General features: G+C 40.5%; 1 protein-coding gene across 1 annotated transcript; it reads left to right on the forward strand.

The window, feature by feature from the left end:
* The first annotated feature begins 266 nt into the window (after window positions 1-266).
* On the forward strand, window positions 267-10232 carry tbx18 (T-box transcription factor 18). The gene is made up of 8 exons (XM_038286090.1): window positions 267-840; window positions 1706-1871; window positions 2306-2407; window positions 3600-3771; window positions 3978-4145; window positions 5818-5882; window positions 7146-7240; window positions 8479-10232. The coding sequence occupies exons 1-8, from the start codon at window positions 600-602 to the stop codon at window positions 9018-9020; spliced, it is 1551 nt and encodes a 516-aa protein (XP_038142018.1). The 5' UTR covers window positions 267-599; the 3' UTR covers window positions 9021-10232.
* Window positions 10233-17746: the final 7514 nt, after the last annotated feature.

Below are 17746 nucleotides of genomic sequence, written 5' to 3' on the forward strand. Positions count from 1 at the left end.
GTTAAAACTGAATATTTGCCACTTTTTGAACTGTTCACATGTAATTAAATATATTTAATCTCTTCGTCTGGACTGCATGAAGCCATATGTTTCTGATGCGGTTGCAGTTCGCATGTGAGCACAGTGCTGCAGGAAGCCTAATGAACAGATATGCAAAGCATGTCGGGTGTGAAAATGCGCTCAATCCCTCAGAGGGAAGCTCTTGTAGATCCCTTCGGCCTGAGGACATGATTCATTTACCGGCTCTGATCATGATTTGACCACAAAAGGCGGCACTAGCGGCCCCCACAGCGGGCGGGACAGCAGAAAGGTTCCTGGGGGCCGTGATCGCTTGTGATTGGTCGGCCTGCGGCTGGATTGACAGCTCCCTCGCTCTGGAGCCCCTCTAAGCTCGGTTGTTGACACTTCCCAAAAAGTCAGCGCTGAACCTGTACGGATAACGGAGACGCTGTCAGAGCTCGGCTCCATCTCGGTACCAAAACGGAAATCTGTCCCTCACCCGTAGATGCTTCGCTCTGACTGACTGTGAGTTTGAACTTTTCCTCCTCCCTGGAAGATCGCCGCGCAATCTGTGCCTCTCCCCGCTGAGAAGGAAAGGAATGGCTGAGAAGCGAAGATCTCCGTGCGCGCTGAGCGTCAAGGCGCACGCCTTCTCCGTAGAGGCGCTGATCGGAGCTGAAAAGCGACGCAAGACGAGCGAAGACGATGCCGCGGTTTCCCCCGGAGGCTATGAGGGTGAAAATGATGTTTCAGTTTTAACCGGGAGTCCTGCGCTGAGAGGCAACAGAGCCTGTAGCAGCGACCGGGGCAGCGAGGCTGGATGCACAAGCGACGGATCCCGTAAGCAATCAATAATACCAATAATAATTTTAATAATTATAGCCAATTTCTAAAATTCTTATTTAGCCATAGGGGATAGAGATGCAGACTTTGTTAAGGGGGAAATAATCATCACCATAGATATAAAGGCAGAGACGCATGCAACGTGTCAAACTCGAATATATGACACTAACCAGCTTGGTCTACTAATTAGGAATCCTTTGTGTGTGACTAATATGACAGCATTTATGGGATATGCAGCTATCATAAACACGCCAATTAGCAGGGTATAAAGGCTGGACAATGCAATGGAAAGAATAGTGCAGGCCTGCAGGAAGCAGAAACTGGAATTTAAATGCACAGCGAAGTTAACATGGACTTGGCAGAGGAATGTTTGGCTTCTTATTGAGACAATGTCTAAACTGCTTAAGTTCAATTAGCACCACTTAGAGAACCCGGCGTTTAACCCAAATAATAACAGGAATAAATAAGGAGATCGGCCTAAAAATACAAATAAAGCCATAGAATAACAGCGAAAAAATGCAATTTACATTATATTATATTATATTATATTATATTATATTATATTATATTATATTATATTATATTATATTATATTATATTATATTATATTATATTGTAATATTTTATAAAAATTTAATGTGTTGCTTTTTTTTTCCAGCATGCAGTAAAATAAACGACATCTTTCCCTCGCTTTAATTCTGACAACATGCAGGCCTATTACAATTACAAAATACTACTATAAATTATAAGGAAGAAGAATAAACCTTTTAAATCGTGTGCTTTTATGTTTTAAGTGAATAATGGCTGACTTAAATGCGTGATTTTAATCAACCAAATCGTGATAATTCTTGTCACGGTGCAGCGGAGAGCGAGGACGCGCTACTGGAGAGCCCGCAGCCCGCAGCTGCAGTGTGCGGGGCCCCCGGAGCCGGGAGCGGGGAGGAAACTCGCGTGGAGCTGCAGGGATCAGATCTGTGGAAGCGGTTCCACGAGATCGGCACCGAGATGATCATCACCAAGGCTGGACGGTAAGAGGAGAGCTCTCATTGGGGTTTCCCCCAATAAGCTAAATTAAAATAAACAAAAAAAGTCATATTTTAGTATAATTAATAGCAGGATAAATAATTTTAAAAAGATGTTATTATTAGAAGTTATTAAACAATGGCAATAAGACAGTAAAATAGGACCATGAACACATAATTATTCGGTTTTTTTAAACAATATAAATCAAGAGGAAAATACTTTATGATTTTATTCCTTCATTTATTCAGGAAATAATATAGATTTAAAATTTCATCTTAAAGAGGGCCCAGAATAACCTTTAAATTAGCAGTAGGCAAGGAGTTGAAAACGTACAAAATGTAAACATTATTTTTATCAATAATATTATTATTTTTTTCATTAGTATTATAGGAGGATAACTATTATCTGGAAACTGATTATGTTTTATTTTTTCTTCCAGGCGGATGTTCCCTGCAATGCGCGTAAAGATTACAGGCCTGGACCCCCATCAGCAGTATTACATTGCAATGGACATAATCCCCGTGGATAACAAACGATACAGGTAATAACCAATGCAATGCGTTACCTTGCGTGCAGTAGGACCCCACGTGGCCCCTAAATCATGCCTTTAATCTGACCCTGTAATTGGGACTGTTATAGATAAGTGGGTTTAATTTAGACTCCCTGTAAAAAGCATTGCGGGGACAAATCAAAGATTGTTCAGCTGTGCAGGTCCAGCTTTTCCCTTCTGCTTCTCTACAAATGGCGCTTGGCAGCAGGTTTTTTGTCACGGTGGTTTTGACGTCCCGTTTGGAATAAAGGGCCTTTTGGACGCCTCACCTCCCTAACCCGGAGGGTCAAACCAACAAAAGTCCTCATGCAGCAGAGTCAGCGCAGAGCCAAGGCTTTGCGTGCTACAGGCCCTGCCATTCCACACTTTCACAAGCCGTTTATGTGTGAATACGCTTTTAGCTGCGTGCTGGAGTGATGAGTGAAATCTTGGAAGAAATGTTTCTAAGAAGGCTGTTGTGCCCAAGATATTCAGACTTTTCTGCACAAATGTGCATATTTTATCCTCATTTTATCTTTTATTTTCATTTCCTTAAAGAGTCCAGAATAGTCTGCAAGTCAGTGTTCTTCACCACTTAATATTAAGCATTTGATTATCAATTTGCATTATTTATTTTGGTGTAATTAAATTCAGTTTAATTCAGTTTAACCAAAAAATACCAAATATGAGTTTACCAATTAATTCTAGCTCTTATTATCCCCAGTTGGTATCAGAGTACTTAATGCATCTAAGAATTAAAGTAGGTGTGGCTCTACTCTTTGTTTAAATTTATAATTAAAATAGTGAAATATATTACTTGAATAATGACCTAAGAGAAAAACACTAAGGTATAAAAGCAGTGTTAAGTTGGTGTTCTGTCTAAAGTTTGCAATACTGTACAAGACATGACAATAAAGCAAGTCTCTGGTCATTATGCAGTAGTTAAGCTATATCTTTTCAGCTTTCCTTTATTAGTTTTGATTTTAATGAGAAATCATTAGCATACATATTGTTAAAAAACTGCAAAGGAAATTTCCTGCTTTAATATATGCTTGCAAAAATTTAATATTTATTAGATTCTAAGCGGCATTTATTAATTTTTTCCTTAGTAACATACAGGTGTATTTTGTAACATATGATGGAAAAAGCTCAGAAAAATGGAGGTCTTGATTAAAATGTGTGTCTATGTGTTTGGATTGTGAAGGTATGTGTATCACAGCTCCAAGTGGATGGTAGCAGGGAACGCGGACTCCCCGGTTCCCCCGAGAGTTTACATCCACCCGGACTCTCCAGCTTCTGGAGAAACTTGGATGCGTCAAGTCGTCAGCTTTGACAAACTCAAACTGACCAATAACGAGCTGGACGACCAGGGACATGTACGAGACTATTTTTTCAACTATTCCATTTATGCATATTAATTTATAGTTTTCAGTATACCTTCATCTGAGACTGTTTGTTATAAAAACGAGAAATTATTATTATTATTATTTTCCATTATATCATCCTTTATTATTCTTACTTTAGTGCTTTTGGCATGATAACATTCTTGGCGTGTAACTTTCTTTCCCCCCTCTTTGCTCAGATCATTCTGCACTCCATGCACAAGTACCAGCCACGGGTCCATGTCATCCACAAGGAGTTTGGAGAGGAGCTATCTCCAGTTAGAGCCGTCCCTGTGGGGGAGGGAACTCGGACCTTCGCCTTCCCCGAGACCGTCTTCACGACTGTGACAGCCTATCAAAACCAACAGGTAGAACAAACCGATTACATCGAATCCAGCACAGCTAGCTTTTATAATTATGCATTTCTGACAGGAAGTGGTTCAGAAACTCATAATAACTGGTTAACCCTAAAAATGCATTTTCATTTAATTTTACCACACCAGTGATCTGACATAGATCTATACTTGCAAACTTTATGATTCTTTAGCAACTTTTGATGACAAAAATGAGATGTAAGAGGCTCTAACTTTATGAGAATCATCATTTAAGTCATTAAAATAACATATAGATAACTTCTCTTACTATGATGTTGTCTTTAACATTTATTTATTGCCTTTTTAATATAAAAAGTTAAACAAAAATATGAAATAAACTTCCACTAATGTTAGTCGTGCTTCTCAGGAAAGCACAAAGTACTACAACTCTAAGTGTGCTTACTAGCTCATACTGGCTGTTTAAAGGGATAGGTCAGACTTTTCAGTGGACAAAGTGGTTGAACTCTAACGGCCTGCTAGACAGACCTCCTGTTATAGCTGGTTTTAGAAACGGTTGCATTCGTGTAAAACTCTGAAGATATGGACCATCTAAACTTTCACAAAGAACCGTTGTTAAGTTTATCAGTGTTGGTGGAGGCTCCGTGCCTTATCATTCTGATTTATCAGCTGATTGGGAGACTGCTAGGTTCAGCTCCAAATAACAAGTTGGCCTGGGAGAGGAAAGAAACATACCGCCTTTGATGCCGTCACATAAATGACAGCCTGAAGCAGAACCCCGCGTTTTGCTCGCCTGCTGCTGGAGTTGCAGCTTTAATACGACTAGATGCCTCTGCCAACCGAAGCCTAAGTGTAGCAACAGATATATTGTTGGTCTGAGATAACACACAGTGAGAGTATGAAAGGTTTGTGTGAACGTTTGCAGTTTGGGTTGTTGTAAAATGCTTTGTTTAAACCCGTCAGCTTTAGTTTTAAATCTCTGTTAGCTGAAGAAGAGTGATAATTGACCGTCTAAGTAAAAAGCCACGTTTCTTTTCTGCAAGAGAAAGAGACATAGAAGCCCCCTTCCCACCAGCTGACCTGCAATGTGCGGCAACAGGTGTAGGAGGGGCAGCTGGTGTAAACTCCACTTTCTGGCATGTAAAATTCAATTTGAAAAGTTGGAACGGAATGATGTAAAAGCGTGTCTCAATTAACTTGTAATTATTAAATGTGAAGATAAATCCCTTCTTCGCTGTTGGTTAAAATACATGATGTGTTTCTGAATGTGTTTAAACATTATATTTTGTATTACTGGACTGGCTGTACAGCACAGTTTTCTAGAAACTGTCCAGTAAAGAGAACGTTTAAAATGGGGGAATGCAAAGCTTTAAAGTCTGAGGGTTAGCCAAAGTCGGTCAGCTCCAAATGCACTACGGCTGAAGTCAGAACATGGTGACGACGCCTATAAAAGTCTCTTCTGATGAGGGTCAAAGAGTTGGACCTTAAACACCACCCACAGTCTGAGAAGCCGCTTCAGAGCTCCATGCAGAATCAGAACTAAAAAAAAAACCTCTTAGAAGCAAAAATTTATTTATTTTCAGAGCTGACTGAGTGATTGCAGAGAGATAAGTAATTTTAGTTGTTTAAAAGAAAACTTTCATTATACAATTTATATTACGGTGGACAGATCTTCAGGGAAATAATTTGTTTTGTTTTGTTTTTTCAGATTACAAGGCTGAAAATTGACAGAAACCCATTTGCCAAAGGCTTCAGAGACTCTGGCAGAAACCGGTGAGTTTACTTTAACCCCAGAGATTTGCACACTATTTAGTCCATTAGGAGGGGGTTCTATGATATGCATGACTGCCTTCTGTTTTGGCTTTCTTGGGTTTTTTTCCTCTTATTTAATTCTGATTTCATGGAAAGAAAAGCTCTGCATATGTCAATCTTTTTACTTCAAACACTGAATTCTTAATAGTTTAGATTAATTAGATTTAAATTATGGTAAAAAAAAAAAAACAAAGCTGTACCACATTTATAATATGCGTTGTTATTGAAATATGCACGCTGAAGGAAAGGCTTTTAACTGTCTCTTTAAAAAAGATGGGAGCATGTGTCCAACAGGAAAAAGCAACTTTTAACTGCAAAACTTAATGGAGCATCAGATTCCAGTTGACCTCAACGCAAAAATAATAAAACTCCAGAGTGTCCTGAGGAAAATCTGAATAAACACATTTTCTAAACATATATAAACAGTGCATTAAAACAACACGGCAGTAAAACTCCAGCAGTCTCCAAACAGCCACTCCCAGGAGGACTTGCAGAAATCATTAGAGAGGAGGAGAAGGAAAAGGAGAGGCAATGTGTGAGACCGAAAGTTGGAGAGGGTGGAAGGTAGAGAACAGCGAGCTGGATAACCCAGAGACCTTGGCGGCTGACCCTATAAAAGCTGAAGTCAGGAAGGTGGAAAAAAACCCTCCCCTTAAATATTACAGGAAGACTTAAGCAGTTTGCTAAATAAACTTCAGCTATGATGGGCTGTTTTGGAGCTCCCAGAACTGCTCAGGGCAGCTTGTCTAAATTATCACTGAGGCTACAACCCCGTGTGGGGCGGGCGGGATGGGTGGGGGGGGGACTTTTATCCTCATGCTAACGAGCGGTAACAGACCACTCGCATTACACCACCACAGCAACCCTCTGCCCCACCTAGAGGAGGGAGGGAGTCTCAGATTGAAGGGGGAAGGGGAGTCCCACCTCATAAATCGCTGCTGCGGCTTCCTGCTCCTTCGTCTTGATTTGCCCGTAAAAGCCGTGTGAAAGCAATTACCTCCAAGCACCCGGCAGGCAGCAGCCAATCGCAATGTGGCGTTTATGTTCCTCATTACCTATCGTCTCCATGGAGATGCCAAGGGAGGCCCCACAGGCGACTAAGATGGCCGCCAGGTGGTTGGCATGTAGCATGACCTACAGAGGCGTGCTGAGACGTTTGGGAACGAGGGCGGAAGACATACCCTGATGTGTTTAAGTCAAAGAATTCGTTTTTTTGCGTTACAGGATGGGTTTAGAGGCTTTGGTGGAGTCCTACGCATTCTGGCGTCCATCTCTGAGAACGCTCACATTCGAGGACATTCCTGGGATGGCCAAGCAAGGTAACGACACCAGACAACACGCTCAACTAAAGGATGATTATAGAGTTTACACATGTAGCCAAAGCCCCTGTAATGTTCCACATCTCATTAGAAGCTTCAAGATTTTTTTTTTGGAGCTCTATGCCTCCAGGAAAAGTAAGACACGATTGTGAAGTTGATGAAAATTTACTTTTTTTTTTTAGTTTTTTTTGTTTGTTATTTCTTGTTAAAACAGAGCTGGAAAGTCTAGCCTGCATTCCTTATGTTTATACCTCTCAATAAATTAAAGCCCAACCAACGGTTGTAATTTGTGAATTCAACATGTCCTGTGAAGGCTTCAGAGGTATGTTAGGGAACATTAGTGAACACACAGCATCATTGAGACCAAGGAACACAGAAGACAGGTCAGGAAGGACGTTGTTAAGACTTTAAAGCTTATAAAGCAATTTTTAATCAATGTATCTTGAAAATAGAAATAATTGCAAAAATTAGATGTCAATTTCACAAATTAGTCATTTACTGAAACTGAAATCTAGATTGCATTGTAAATTGTAGTCTGCAATAAAGTTGATTGATTGATTGATTGATTGATTGATTGATTGATTGATTGATTGATTGATTGATTGATTGATTGATTGATTGATTGATTGATGAAAGAGCAGCAAGAAGAAAGCCATCTCTGACAAAAAAACAACAACATGAAACTGGTGGTGGCAGTACCATGCACTGATGATGGAAATCAGTTTGAGGTGTTAAAAAGGGTGAGACTGTGTTGATGTTCCCGTTTCTAGCAGGACAGCAACACTAAAAATACTACCAGAGCTGCATCAGATGGGTTTAAATCAATGCATATCAGGGTGTTAAAATGGTCCAGTCAAAGAGCTAAAGAACTACCGTAAATTCAGCAGATGTCATGCAGAAAGATTTGAAAAGTAGGTCCAATCTGACTGAGTTTCAGATGTTCCTCATACTTTTTAACTGGCATTGAAGTTAAAAAGGGTTTGATAAAATAAGGACTCATCTGGAGGCTGAATAGAAATGAAAAATACAGATTTTCATTTGTAAAAACATCCTTCACCTTAAAATTATTCACAAGTTGTTCAGTGAGTCACATAAAATCCCTATAGAATATATTCAAAACTCGTTGAATCATTACAATATGTAAAAGAACAAATTATTTCAATTATTTTGTGAGGCATTTTTTAACTGAGAGGTTATTTGTCCAGTTATGTCCATTAATGAACGTTTTGGCTCTTTAGGAATCCCTGGAGCCCATGGAGGTGTTGGAACTTCAGCTCATCTGCTCTCCACATCCCCGTGCTCGTCGCCTTTCCAGGTTTGCCCTCTGAGCCCACCAGACTACAGCTGTAGTCGGTCCACACACCCCCTCCACTGCTACAGCAACTCACCCGAGCCGTTCCCCCCTCCCAGAGGTCCGCCTGGTTATGAAGGTGAAGGATTCCGCTCCCTCACTCTCCCTGCAGCTCAGCTCGGCTATCTATCCAATCATACCCCACAAGGTTACGCTGGGCTGCGCCTTCACAGCCCCCCCTACGGCCTGTATGGCTACACATTCCCCTCTTCACCACGTCTTGCCGCTAGCCCCGATAAGATCCCCACTGCTGCCACCGCCAGTCACCAGAGTCCCTTTCATGGCTCCTCTCCCAGCGGGACTTTAACAGACAGCCTCGGTGTGCTCAGTGGAGGACAGCAGGGCTTCCTGTTTGACACCCGGACTTTAGGAGTGGCAAGTAGCCAGCCAGGAGGTGGTGCATCACAGGTCACTGCTCATATGGGATGAATTTAACCCTGGCTTTTCAGGAAAACCTGGTTACACCCTAGTAAGGGTGGAAGAGTCCATAAAGAGTATTCCATAAATTGAGTACCCATGTATCTGACCTTTGGACAGAACAAGAGGCACAGATCAAATATGAACTTCTCAAAGTTTTATTTGGGGAATGGTTCCTCTAACTTACTTGTACAGCCTTAATGGTGACTGACGAAACACAACTAAGGAAGGAGTCTATAAGGCACGGACCTAACTGGAACTACATATGGTTGGGCCTCAAAGTGGTCCAGAGATTAAGAGCAAGCACTTCAATTTCCTGACAGGAAGCCCCAATACATTAACTGAAGACCTTAACCACAGCCATGGTGAAAACAGTACTTAAGCAGTGCAGGCAGATTAAGACGGGCTGACTGTTTATCTGCCACTAACATGTCTCTGAAGCAGGCATGAAATCACTGTGACCAATAAATGGGGATGGGGCTATGTTGTATCTTCATTTCTTGAGGATCTGAAAGAGGCTTAAAAAAAGCATCTGTTAATCTGGTAACATATGTGTTCCTACCTTTTCATTTATGTCTTTATTCTTTCGCAACAAGCACTGTGTAAAAGGCCCAGTGATAGTCTCACAGCTTATTACATTGCCTTTATGATCCTTTCTCTATTGGATGGAACTGTTAAAACACTACTTATTATTGCACGCCTGAGTTTGCATCGATATGCACTACAGGCAGAACCTGTCACCACTTGGACTAAAACACACAAAAAAGCTTTTTTCCTATACAACATCTGGGAGCTGAAGAAATGTTAGAGCAATGAGATCATGCTGATGAGAAACCAACTGAGATCTCCCTGTTTTGGACAGAACTTTTGTAAAGAGAAACTTGACAAATTAATTTACTTACCCTACATCTGGTCTAACAGACGATCACTTCTTTCAGCTCTTTAATTGTAGAGCTTTTCCTCAGGAGGTCTATGAAGCATCTCCATCTGTGTGTAACAAGAGGTATGATGGATGGAAAGGTAGACGTGTTTTTAAAGGGCTGTTTGAGCCTTTGCACTTAAAAAACAAACAATGCACCTGCTACAGACTGGGTCAGGTGTATGTCAACCCACCCTTAACTTGACCCTAATGTTTTTTGATGAAGTCACACTATGACCGCCTGAAGACATCATCAAATTCTGTGATCTTTTTCAGTCAAAATAAAACTATATCTGTCAATGTGATATTTTTTGTACGGAATCAACTTATTTCAACCAACTAATATTGTTTTATTGTCTCAAACCAGTAATACTTGCATATGTCTATCATTGCCCATGTGGAGCAATGTTCATATTTCAACTAGAGAAGGTACTTTAACAGAAAAATGCAGATCAGAAAGCATACATGTGTAAAAGAAGGGGAAAAAACATCCATATTATCTTTATTGTGCAATGGCCATGTAAACTAATACCTTAAAGTATGAAGAAGTTACTACTCACACGAGAGAGGGTGTGTGGCGAATGCTGATGTGGGTGGGAAAGTGTGGAATAGTGTATTTGTGTGTGTAGCAACAGGTGGTGGAGTTGTCAGCGAGTGTGTGACCATATCGTCTCAGAGTTCATGTAGATCCCTGAGAATTGACACCCCATTTTCCCACACACACACATGCAAGCACTGACAAAGTCATACTTGACTGTTGAAACCTGCATGGACCTCCACTGCTCCCATTACGTAAGAATATTAATGTAAACTCTAATAAGAATATTAGAATTGGGAGTAATAAATTTATATGTATAAGTTAACCTAAACTTTTACCAATAGCATGATTTAACTATTAAATAGTTATAAATTTTCAGATAATGGATGCTGGTCATCAATTTATGCAGCCCTTCAATGGTTTTGAAACAACCCTGCCCAAAATAAATAAAGGTACACAACTGCATTATTTAGAAAACAGGATAGGGTATGCCATATGCTATCATTAAAACCTTTTTCATTGCATTAATGGAAAAAAAGGAAAAAGCATAACATCAAAGCAAAGGAAAGAGAACATAGGTTGCGTCCATATGTGTCCGTTCTTCAGCTTCAACTACTTCTGAAGCACATGTTTTTTTATTTCACTGTTATTTTTGCAAGACAGCTCAACTTTATTCAATATGGGTGAAGGGCATTTATGGACATCCATTTTTAAACCAAATAGTTAAAATGCATTTAAATCAGGACTTTGCATGGACCATTTTAAAGTAAATATACTTTGATCTCTACCACTATATTGTAGCTCTGGCTATACTGTATGTCTAGGGTTGTTGCTCTGCCAAAATGTAGCCTCTAACTGAATTGTAATGCATTTAAGCCAATCAACCCTCAACTCATTTCCTGTCCTTGGGGAAGAACAAAATCCCCACAGCATTACACTGCCACCACTGTGCCTCACCAAGGATGGTGGGTTTTGACTGATGTGAGGCGGAGAACTAGTTGCGGTGGTGTTGGCCTCGTGGTTAAAGCAGTGCGCTTTGCCCTAACAAGGTTGCAAGGATCTGGTTTGATCCCCACAGCTGCACTCTTGGTCCTTGAGCAAGACCCCTAACTCCACACTGCTCCCCGGGGGCTGCACAATGGCAGCCCACAGCTCCCCACAGGGATCGGTCAATTGCAGTGGTAAATTTCTCCAGTATGAAATCAATAAAGTTCAATCATTATTAGTTTTTAACTGCACATAAAGTTTTGCATGTTCAACTTTGGCCTACTTTATTTCAACATGTATAGGTGTGTCTCCGACTTAGATTGCTTCAAACCTGCATCTTTTTTGGTCTTTTTAACAACCATCTATCCTCCATAAAGGCCAGTATTTGTGGAACGTGCAACTAATAGTTGTCCCTTCACCAGATCTACCAGCCTGAGTAGAGGATCTCTACATTGCACAGGATGCAAGGAGGGAAGGAGAAAATGGAAGAGATGTAAGGGCAGCAAGAACCTAGAGTTTTTGTTTTGCTTAAAGAGCTTTAATCAGATCAACTTCATTCCAGTTCTTTCCAGTTTTCAAGCTTGCTATCTGCTATCGTCCATTTCGCCCCGACTCAGTTGCCTCCTGTCATTCTGAAGGTGAGAGGTGCTGACGAGAGAAGCACATGTGAGGCGGTGAGACACGACGGCTGGGGGAGGAGAGCTTATTTTAGAATCCAGGAATGATTGGCTTGTTGTTCCTGAGTGACAGTGGACGGAAGCCCTGCCTGGTCCATCTGTACAGCACTCTTGAAAATACCCACATGGCAAATACATACAGACACATGTACATAAGAGGTCCAATCTTCCTCCCGCTCTTTGCCTTTAAAAAAGAACATTTCTCATATTTGAAGCAAAGGTAAAGTTAGTTTAAAGTTACTGGAACATCTCTTGTTTACACAGCACTATATGTTCACACAGACACGCCGGTGGAGGGTGTGAGTGGCCGAGTGGTTCTCAGCTGGGGTGAGGACATTAACACTTGGGGATGACCAGGTGCCGACGTGACATATCTGTCACGCTATCTGCCTGGAGGAGGGGAAAAAAAGGAGGAATGGAGGGGGAAGAAAGACCTCTGTGTGTGTGTGTGTGTGTTTTTCCAAGGTTTGTGAAGTCTGCTGATTAATCGTTGTTCTCTTAATCAGTGGCTCACACCATAGGAAATGCTTTTAGGAAGTACTGAAACCTCTGATCTGAAATAAACCCATTAAATAAAGAATCAACTGCATTGCTTGGATTTTAATCTTAACTTTGGCTGTCTTATTTATGTCAGCTATATTACACAAACAATAATTATGTGATATCTTTGGCAATGGAAACATGAAGGTCAAAAGGTCATTGTGGTAGGTAGGAGTCATCATAAGGTGATAAAGAAGAATGTAGGCACAGTGTAGGAGTTTCTACTGATGAGCTAGGTTGGTGCCTCAGCTGTTAGGACAGAAATGGAAAAAAGGGGAAATTTCTGGTATGAGACCTAATCAGATTTAACCCATCTAAACCTTTCTGGATACATATTGCCCAATGAGAATACATCGTACCTTCAACTTTGAAAATTAGACCTACAGTCTGTGGATTCCCTTGAAGTAATGGGGTTTAATGTTTTATATATATATATATATATATATATATATATATATATATATATATATATATATATATATATATATATATATATATATATATATATATATATATATATATATATATATATATACACATATATTTTCACTTTTTTACTCCAAGCTCAGGTCCTATATCTATTCATTATATATCCAATATCTTTGCTGTTCCTAGAACTGCACTTTTCTGGACCGAGATGTAGTTCTGATGTAGTTCCAGGGATCTGCTGTAACCACTCCCCAAGTTTGGGGGTCGCTGCCTCAAGTGCCCCAATGACCACGGGCACCACTGATGCCTTGACCTTTCAGGTTTTCTCCAGCTCCTTTCTGAGCCCCGGTATTTCCTGATGTTACAGTTGGTATTTCTATGAGAACAGCAATAGCTTTCTTCTGCTTTTTGCACCCTACCACAATGTCCGTTGGATTTGCCATTAGTCCCACAGGATCATTCTCTACCATATTTGATGGTGTTTACCACCTTGACCTTGGGGTCTACAGCCCCTACTCTGCACAAATGTTCCTGTACACTATTCTAGCCACTTGGTTATGGCGTCCATGTAAGCTTTCCGTGCCATCATCTTACACCTTGCACTTATGTGCTGGATTGTCTCAGGGGCCGCTTTGCACAGTCTGCAACTGAGGTCTTGTCTGGTGTGGTAGATCCGGGCCTCTATTGCTCTGTTGCTCAGGGCCTGCTCCTGTGTTCCAAAGTCTGGCTTTGTCTAGCTATTGGTAGAATTTTCTGATATCCGCCACTTCAGTTATGGTTCTGTGGTACAACCTGTTATAGGGGCTTATCCTCCCATGACGGAACCTACAGCACCTCATCTTTTGTCCCCCATTGTCTGAGACAATCACTGAGCATGCAATCTGTTCAAGTCTTGCCCTTGATGTACTTATGGATCTTGTGTTATCCATCCTGGATAGTGGCTCTCACACTCACTAGTCCTTGGTCTTCGTCCTTATGGTTAGTGTACAGTCTCAGTCATAAGGTACAGTCTACATCTTTGACCTGTATCTCATCCTTTGGCCAGTTTATTATTCCTGCAGGGTATCTGATTACTGGTAGAGCATGGCTATTTAATGCCCAAGACTTATTCTTGCAATGAGCTGGCTTCTTTAGACCTGCCTTATTTGTTGGAGGTATTTGGCCATAGCCACTTTCCTTGTAACCTCTTCGAGGTTGCTATTTGTTTGTGGGATTCCAAGGTACTTGTAACTGTCCTCAATGTCTGCTATTGTTTCTTCTGGGAGTGAGACCCCCTCTGTGTGGACTACCTTCCCTCTCTTAGTCACCATCCGACCACGACTTCTCTAGTCCAAATGACATCCCGATGTCTGTGCCGAAGATCTGGGTGGTATGGATCAGTGAGTCGATGTCTCTCTCATTCTTAGCGTAGAGCTTGATCTCTTCCATATAGAGGAGGTGACTGATGGTGGCCCCATTCCTGAATCTGTATCCGTAGCCAGTCTTGTTGATTATTTGGCTGAGGGGGTTCAGACCTATGCAGAACAGCAGTGGGGACAGTGCATCTCCTTGGTTTATGCCACATTTGATGCAGACTTTTACAAGTGTGTTGCCATTGGCCATAAGGTTGGTTTTAAGAAAATTTAAGACATTTTTTACAGTTTGGATCTAGATTCAATTTGAAGATCTCTTTCTCACAAAGATAAAACTAATTGGTGTAAACATGCAAACATGCAACTGTGACATTAACATGCATTATTTGCATGTTTATGTCACAGTAAATTTAGTTTTGCATTTGCACAGTAAATTTAGTTTGCATTTGTACTCTTTAAAACTAATCGTTTTTTTGTTTTTTTTAATCAATTTGAGTTGGGGCCAAAAAGCGTGGGGAACAGCAGATAAGGGACTGTCATTTGGTAGAGTAGTTGTGTTGCAATAAGAGGATTATGTGTTAAATGTGGTCTTCTTTTCAAATGATAATAGGTACGTTTTGGCACTTTACCAAAAGTTATCTAGTGCTGCATAAGACATGCATATTAGGTTGCCACACTCACATGCACATTTACAGCCAATTTTCCTTTGCAGGAATTGAAGCAATTATCCAGTTTTATGTGTTGTGATATAATTTCATACGAATAACTACAATTTTGCAGATAATTCTTGTCTGAGGTAGGACTTTTAGATTACAACAGCAGGATGGTTGAAGGGAGGGACTGAAGCAGATTGCTCAAACCAAAGCCCTTAGATGGAAGCAAAATTGTGAAATTGTTTCACGAAAAGTAACATTTGACTAAGTTTTTAGGTGAGTGTGTAGCTGTTTGTGTGTTGGGAGGGGGGGTGACTTACATGGATACATAGTGCAATTTTTAGTCATTTAGCTTATTTTGGGAGATAAGATGACTATCCTGCAGGTACATAGCAGCTAAATCTATTTTCTATTATTATTATTTAAATACAATGTTTTTTTGTTGTTTTTATTTTTTTTTAAAATGCCTGCCATGTTGCAGCTGAAAATGGGAGAAACAAGTATTCAAGGCAGACAGAAGATCCAGACGGTGGGCTGTTAACAAGATGTGACGGATGATGCCCAGAGTGTCACAGCGATGCATCCCCAGAGGATGGAGAACAAGCAGTAGAGCAGATCCAGGCAGACAAAGAAGGGCAGGGAAATCCAGTGGATTCAGAACCTGGAGATCAGAAGTCTGAAAAGGTTCCAGACGGATATCCAGGTCGGTAACAGGAAATAGCTCCAAGTTTAGTAAAAAAAAAGCAGAATCCAACAGGAGTCCAAAAACAGGTCAGTCAAACAGATCAGAGGCGAGAAGAGACAGGCTCTGTGGTTCAGAGACAGAGCAGGTCAGGATCAGGTAATCAGAAAAACTAAGGTAATGCTGAAAAACTCTCCCCACTGGCTCAGGAATAATCTAGGCTGATGACTGGAAGCAGGCAGGTTAAAACAGATTAGATGGGAACAGCAAGGCTCATTGTTGAGAGGCAGACCAGGAAATCAGAAACACTAAGTAACACAGGACCCACACTCCCTACTGGCTGAGATAAATGATCTGGCCTGAAGACTGGAAACAGGCAGGTAAGAACAGATCAGACGGGAACAGGAGGACTCAGTGGTTGGGAGGCAGACCAGGAAATCAGAAATCATTTATTTCGACCCACTGGCTCGAAATAAATAATCTGAGCCTGATGGTTAGAGAACTGGTTTCATAGAAGCAGGAGCAGGGGAATCAGATAAAAAGTAATAAGAACCTGGGCGAATTAGACAGGTGAATGAAATGAGTAGCTAAGCCAGTCATCCGAGCCAAGATCATGACATCCCAATGTAAGGGGTAATGCAAGGGGTCTTCCAAAGTTTTAGTAGTATTTAAAACATGCTCTTAATTTTGTCCTTTGTGACTATATATATAGAATAGAAATAAGATCAAAGTGATATATGTCCCTTGTTGATGTTAACTTAAAACCTTTGTTTCGTGGAATGATGTAAACCTAAACATCTCACTATGCTATCAAAATGTGTTTTGCTGTAATATTAACTTAGTGTTCAACAATGTTTTTTTGTTTTTCATTTTGGTCATTTTTTTTTTATTATTATTTATTTTTGTGTGCTGGTGAAAAACTGGTAGTAGACTTCCGAGCAATATTGTATGAAAAGAAATGTCTTTCTTTCTCTTTGAGAAACAATAAAAATATTTTTAAAAAGAGCAAAAAAAATGCAACTGATTAAAGGAGAAGTTCGGTTTTTTACACTTTAAGCCCATTTTCTGTAGTGTCCAGGATGAAATCGAATGATCGACACCAAAAGTTTGACAATTGCTCCTGTCTCTGCTTTTTGGCTCATTTAGAATCACCCCCTGGCTGCTTTAGAATGGCTAGCATAGAGCATGTCCGATAATGTCCTTAAAACAACCTTAAACGTTCTTTTTTTAAAATATGCTACTTACCATGTCGTCAGCGCTGTTCAATGACGTTCCAAAAAAAGTTTCGTGAAGAAAAAACGTTCCTGTAGTGTTTTATTTAGCATTTTGTAAATCCCATTGAGTTCTGTTGGAATAGTCAATATTCCGCTGCCACCGGAAACGGAAATGGAGCCTGTTTACACAGTTGTAGTCTTTTCGCTTCACTCTGTGTACTCCGACGTCGAGGTGCTAACGTCTCTGTTAAACACTTTAAAAAACTCTGAAAATGGAATACGAAAGGTGGATTCTTGATTCTCGATGTCGGAGTACACAGAGTGAAGCGAAAAGACTACAACTGTGTAAACAGGCTCCATTTCCGTTTCCGGTGGCAGCGGAATATTGACTATTCCAACAGAACTCAATGGGATTTACAAAATGCTAAATAAAACACTACAGGAACGTTTTTTCTTCACGAAACTTTTTTTGGAACGTCATTGAACAGCGCTGACGACATGGTAAGTAGCATATTTTAAAAAAAGAACGTTTAAGGTTGTTTTAAGAACATTATCGGACATGCTCTATGCTAGCCATTCTAAAGCAGCCAGGGGGTGATTCTAAATGAGCCAAAAAGCAGAGACAGGAGCAATTGTCAAACTTTTGGTGTCGATCATTCGATTTCATCCTGGACACTACAGAAAATGGGCTTAAAGTGTAAAAAACCGAACTTCTCCTTTAACTATTATGTTAAGATCCTCAGCAAG

The sequence above is a fragment of the Cyprinodon tularosa genome, unplaced genomic scaffold (assembly GCF_016077235.1).
Source record: "Cyprinodon tularosa strain WSP-4 unplaced genomic scaffold, ASM1607723v1 ctg22, whole genome shotgun sequence".
NCBI lineage: Eukaryota > Metazoa > Chordata > Actinopteri > Cyprinodontiformes > Cyprinodontidae > Cyprinodon > Cyprinodon tularosa.